The following is a 5,913-nucleotide window of genomic DNA, read 5'->3' as shown; positions in this document are numbered from 1 at the left end:
TAATAAATAATAAACAAATAATAACAATTACTGAAAAAATATAAAAGTCAATGATATTTTTTTGTTTGTAAAAGTCAAATACTTAATTTTGACCAAATTAATGAACAATTTGAGTAATCTACTCTTGTACTTATAAACATAAACAATAAATAATATATTGTTATATTTAGTAATAATGTATTTTGCAATAATTGAAAATCTTGACATATTATGATGCTATTTGTCGCCATCAACCCCAAATTATGTTGCAACTCTATCATCATTTTTTAGGATGATTATTGTAAAAAAAACAGAGGAAGAGACAGAAACAGTAATGTAACTAATACTGTAGGGTTTGCATTTCGCAAAATTCTCCAATAGATTATAAATTATAATTTGTAAAGAACACATGCTCTTTGCTAATTGCTCAAAAATTATCCCTTCGCTTCCAGGGCGTCGCGTATCGTGCTCGGTTCAGAGATCGATACATAACATACATAAAGAGACAATATATTTAACCTATGCGTACACTTTCTGTATATCTCTATATCCATGTCAGAGTAACCGACGAAGAAGAAAAGATCGAGAGGTGAGCCTTCTGGATTTGGGCTCTATAGATAAGCGTATACACAACATAGAGAATTCCGTGTGTATTCTTTCTCCATAAACCCTTCAAACCTTTTTCCAATTTTGCCTAGTTTTCCCCTCAATTTTGCTTCCGATTCTACAATCATGGTTTTGCTATCACATTCAAAACCCCCTTTTCTGTGCGAATTTTGGGGAATTTGACTGATATTTCCAAGGGTTTTTGCGTTACCATAAATATACGATACACCTATATCTTTTTTCATTTTTCTCTTGGTTCTTTTTGAATGGGCGATCTTGCTATGGAAGAGGATCGCCCGTTTTCGCCCTCGTTTGCCGCACCATTGTCTAATCCGGATCCGAATTCGATTCGGGCGGAGACTTGGGTTTTAGCTGAAGACCCGGTTCGAGAAGTGTTGAATTGCATCCACCCGACTTTGGATTCTGATGAGAAGAGGAAAGACGTGATTGAATACGTGCAGAAGCTCATCAGATGCAATCTCCGATTAGAGGTTAATTAGACTCAGTTACTCCATAATTTCTTGTTTTTATGCTTCATTTTGCATGCGTAAATCTTGTCCGTCATCCGTGTTCTGGGTTATACCGTTTATCATGAACTTTGATCTGATTGCGCATACTATTTCTTTAATCATTTTGATTATATTCTTCGAGTTGCTTCTGAAGCTAACATCGAAACACCCCCTTATTGCAAGTGTTATATGTTCAATCGCGAATCTGTTATGTAGCTATATAATTGATGTTTAAGCGACTGGATTGAAGTCTTGAACAATTGATATCCTCAGTTTGAGTCCACTTGGATTTTTAGCTTTTCTTGATGCGTGTTGTTCATTATCTTGTTCGTGACTTTGGTATTTAGTCTTAGAAGACAAATGTTTCTTTCAAGTTGCATTCTTAGATTTTACTGACAAGTTATGGAATCGACAGTTAAAAAAGAAGTTGATTGATCTTAATAACATGCCCAAGAATCTCAGAAAGCAATATAGGACTTTTGCTTATAGCTTGATGCTATCGTTGCATATTCTTCTCCTGAAATGAAAATTGAGTGAAAAGAAAAAAACTTTGTACTCATCTAATCTTGAATTAATTCAAGGAACAGTGAACATATATCTCTTGTATTATATGTTTTCTTTCCCTGTTTCTTGTTTCACTGTTTAATTTGAACCTTTTGCTACATCACACGTCTCTGTTGTTTTTTGTATCCTACTTGAATGAATACAATATCCAAGAAATTGGCTTTACTTGGATTATTTCAAGGAATGGTTCATGTATCTTTTTCTATTCTATTTTTATTGTTTTCTCATCCGTTTTTATTGTTTCATTAACATATTTTAACTTTTTGGTACATTACACATCCTTCTTTTATGGATCATGTCTTTTTGATCTAACTTTTGGTGGTGCACTTGTTGTAGGTATTCCCATATGGTTCAGTGCCACTCAAGACTTATCTTCCTGATGGAGACATTGATCTAACAGTCCTTAGTACTCCTAACTTGGATGAAAATTTGCCTCGTGAAGTTCTTCGTGTTCTTCAAGAAGAAGAGCAGAATGGAAACACTGAGTTTATACTGAAGGATACCCAATTCATCGATGCTGAGGTAATCGAATCCCCATAGCTCTATCACATTCTTTTATGTGAAAATGACTAAAAAACCGATTTTTTATTGGCAGGTGAAGCTCGTGAAATGCCTTGTTCAAGACATTGTCATAGATATATCATTTAATCAGTTGGGTGGACTTTGTACATTGTGTTTTCTTGAACAGGTATCATCTTATTATGCTTTATGTCAAATTTTTAACATCATCATTCTTGATTACTTATAACTTGAAACTTTCTTGAATCTTGATGCAGGTTGATCGCCTTGTTGGCAAAGATCATCTTTTTAAACGCAGTATTATTTTGATAAAAGCATGGTGTTACTATGAAAGCCGTATACTTGGGGCTCATCATGGGTTAATTTCTACTTATGCATTGGAAACTTTAGTCCTATACATATTCCATGTCTTCAATGCATCTTTAAATAGCCCCACAGAGGTAATAATAAAATCTCTTGCACTTTACAGACTAAATCATAGTTCAAGTCCACTAATCATCTATTTTTTCTCCTTTTAGGTTCTCTACAGATTTTTGGATTATTATAGCAAGTTTGACTGGGATGAATATTGCATTAGTTTGGATGGTCCGGTTTCCAAATCTTCCATGCCTGACTTTTCTGGTAAGAAATATGTAAAGGGCTCAAATTTCAATCCATTTATGTGAAAAACAGGTCACTGTTTTGTAATCATATTAAATATAGAGTTAAATACAAGAAATTTCAAGCAAGGTGCCTTCATTTATGTGTTTATTATAGTATCTTTCTCTTACAGTGTTGTACTTTGAAAAAAATATAGCAATGTCATTCAAATAGTACAATGCTGTAATAGAAAGAAATGAAAGTAAACTGATATGTGAAAGAACAGTTCTATTTGTTGCATTTATCTCTTGAACATACTAATCATGTATGAAGTTCAAAAAATGGACAAAAAGTGTTGGTGGGTCAAGCCAACCCGTTTTGACCGATTAACCTCCCTCGCGACCCACCCGTTTTCCCACCTATATATGTTGGTGATTCTCTCTCTCTGTCAGCAGCTGAAACCCCAGAAAACCAAGGAACAGATGTTTTGCTAACTGGGGAATTCAGGAAGAATTGTATGGACATGTTCATAGTGCCTTCTAAGGGGCTTGAGACAGATCAACGAGCTTTTACCCTAAAGCATCTCAACATTATTGATCCCTTGAAAGAAAACAACAATCTTGGACGTAGTGTCCACAGAGGTAAAAACAAACACTTCTTTCTTCAAGTTTATTTATTTAGTTTAAAAAATATATATCTTAAAATCGTTTCACACATTGTAGGAAATTATTATCGGATACGGAGTGCATTTAGATTTGGGGCTAAAAAGCTGGGTCGGATTCTCGAATCAAGCAGCAATATGAATATCGGAGATGAAATCAAGAAGTTTTTTACAAACACATTGCAAAGGCACAAACCGAAATACGGGCCCGCCTTTACATACGGTGGTGTCAAAGGGTTTGGCAATTTGTCCATATCGTCCCTGAGTGAAGCCGTATATTACGAGGATGACATGTATTCAAGATTCTCAAATGGCGATTTTGATGACAAGGATTATCCCATTCCCAACTTAGCTGAAAACAAGGTGTCGGATCTTGAGCTATGGATGGAAAGAAGCGAGTCCCAGATCGTGGACGGAGATACCCTTTGCTTATGTTTCGATAAAAACGGGTCGGATAATTTGTCGATTGGGGAAACGGAATTATTGAACCCGTTTTCGGATCTTACAGGGGACTATGATGCACATATAAGGAATCTGTTATATGGTCAAGGCTGCCATGGTTATGCCTTGTCTACAGCTATGGTTCGGGCCACTCCCAGTCCCAGTCCTCCTACTTCACCTTATGAAAAAAAGAACCACCCGTGGGACCCACCATGCTCCGTAATGCCCTTCCAGCCAAACACAAATGGTGTAGTGATGGGACACCCGACCCCGACTTATCTCAGTTACCCGCCGAATACTGCGTTACGTGGGACCGGGCTCTACATCCCTGTTATTGTATGTTTTTTTTTTTTTTTTTTTAGGGAATGTAGTTTGTTTCACTTATAATGATAGTAATAAACAAATTAATGAAAGTACATTGACATTGCTATTTCTTGTATTGCAGAATAGCAGTAATTCATCATCCAAGGAGAAACGGTCACCTACAAGGGGGGGCAGAGGAGGAGGAAGGAGCCGTGGGCCAACACCGTCCAATGGTCACGTGCCACGTGCTAGTGGTCGTGAAACCAAATTGGTGGTGGAACCTAATAATAATCAAATACGGTCTCCAAGACAAGGTCGTGTTGACCAGGTCAACGGTGGTTTTGTAAACCAACCAAGGAAACTTGAGTTTGGATCTTTTCGGTCTCTCCCAGAGACTCCACAAACCCCAAAAAAACTGGATGCGAATACAACAAAACAGGGAAGGTAATTTAAATTTTTTTTTTTTTTTTTTTTTTTTTACAATATTCTTGGATAGTGGGCTGATAATTTTTACATTATTTTTTCTACTTTTAGGATTGGAGAGAATTCATTCCATCTCAAGAACGAAGACGAGTTTCCTCCTTTATCTTCCTAGAGAACATGTATAAAAAAAAAAGAAGGAAAGCGGGATAAGTTTTAGATATATGCTGCTAATATAACTGATCTTAGGAAGGAAATCGAACCTTTTTTCCTAGTTTTGAGTTCGGGTTATCTATGGAACATAGACCTTTTTGTTTTTTTGTTTTTTGGTTTGTTGTGATATAATGTAGAGAGATAAGAGAGGGTTAAAAAAGGTCGAGAAGTTGAAAAAGGAGACTTTTGTTGAATATGTTTTCTAGTGGGTTGGTTTTTTGTGCTTATGTCAGCTGCCTTAACTGCCGGTTTTGGTTTTGAAACTTGAACCCCTTTTTAGTTTTTATTATTAAGTTTGTAAATCATCTGTAAAATAGTCCTGGTGAGTTAGCTAATAGTTTTTACTTCTTAGTATGGATAATTTTATAAATGATTTAACTTTAATGATTAAATCTGATTATATATTTTATATATTGTATGCATATGAATTTGATTCATATAATACTTTTGACCGGTTTGATAGAATTATTCTAAACTTTATGGTAAAATGCTATCCAGTTTGGACTTTGTGCTCAAGGAATTAAATGGTTCATTCTACTACTCACTAATACAAGTATAGAACATGTATTTGAATTTAAATACTGGCCAAATGGATAAATATATTGAATGTCTTTGTACTTTTTAGGTATTTGGGTAGCAAAGTATTTCTTCTGATTTCAAAAATCAAAATAATAAAATTTAGTGATTAATATTTAAAACTATGGATACGTAAATAACTTAAGTTGCTTTTTTTTTATTAGACTAGTCTCAATGGCAAATATATTTGTGTTTGGTTGGTTAAAAAATATTAAAAAAAAGAGAGAAGTCCTTAAAAACCCACTGACGGGTTTGGTGCACACAACGCCGGTCGTTCTTTTTATTTTGTTATTAACTGCAAGTGGCTTTACAAAAGGATAACGTGGCTTTACAAAAGGATAATTGATTTTCTTTTGAAAGAATTTATGATGTATAAAATCTTAAATTATCTAAGTTTAGAAAATATTAAAAAAATACTAAATTTTATAACTTGTTTTTTGTTACAAATTAAATATAATATTGACATATTTGCGTATTTAATTTTGATTTTCTCTTATTAATCTATTTTGAAATATCAATTTAAGGTCAGCACAAATAATTCCT

The 5,913-nt window shown here is 34.4% G+C and overlaps 1 protein-coding gene across 2 annotated transcripts; it reads left to right on the top strand.

The window, feature by feature from the left end:
• Nucleotides 1-407: 407 nt before the first annotated feature.
• Nucleotides 408-5,108, top strand: LOC145113634 (uncharacterized). 2 transcript variants are annotated; one of them, XM_079049706.1, is made up of 9 exons: nt 408-1,076; nt 1,995-2,180; nt 2,254-2,346; nt 2,435-2,617; nt 2,696-2,798; nt 3,212-3,397; nt 3,479-4,194; nt 4,304-4,605; nt 4,696-5,108. In XM_079049706.1, exons 1-9 carry the CDS (start codon nt 852-854, stop codon nt 4,754-4,756), a joined length of 2,055 nt encoding a protein of 684 aa, XP_078905832.1. In that variant the 5' UTR covers nt 408-851; the 3' UTR covers nt 4,757-5,108. The 2 variants fall into 2 exon arrangements, with proteins under 2 accessions (XP_078905832.1, XP_078905831.1); XM_079049705.1 differs by having other exon boundaries at nt 3,209-3,397.
• Nucleotides 5,109-5,913: the final 805 nt, after the last annotated feature.

This window comes from Lactuca virosa, chromosome 5 (genome assembly GCF_052849685.1).
Source record: "Lactuca virosa cultivar CGN04683 chromosome 5, Lactuca_virosa_CGN04683_v6, whole genome shotgun sequence".
In the NCBI taxonomy this organism is placed as follows: domain Eukaryota; kingdom Viridiplantae; phylum Streptophyta; class Magnoliopsida; order Asterales; family Asteraceae; genus Lactuca; species Lactuca virosa.
This window is presented reverse-complemented; position numbering and strand designations above follow the sequence as displayed.

Excerpts from the sequence above, each read along its gene's own strand:
- LOC145113634 (XM_079049705.1), top strand. The coding sequence starts at position 852 with ATGGGCGATCTTGCTATGGAAGAGGATCGCCCGTTTTCGCCCTCGTTT. Across the intron at positions 1,077-1,994 it reads GATGCAATCTCCGATTAGAG|GTATTCCCATATGGTTCAGT; the intron begins GTTAATTAGACT and ends CACTTGTTGTAG. Across the intron at positions 4,606-4,695 it reads AATACAACAAAACAGGGAAG|GATTGGAGAGAATTCATTCC; the intron begins GTAATTTAAATT and ends TTCTACTTTTAG.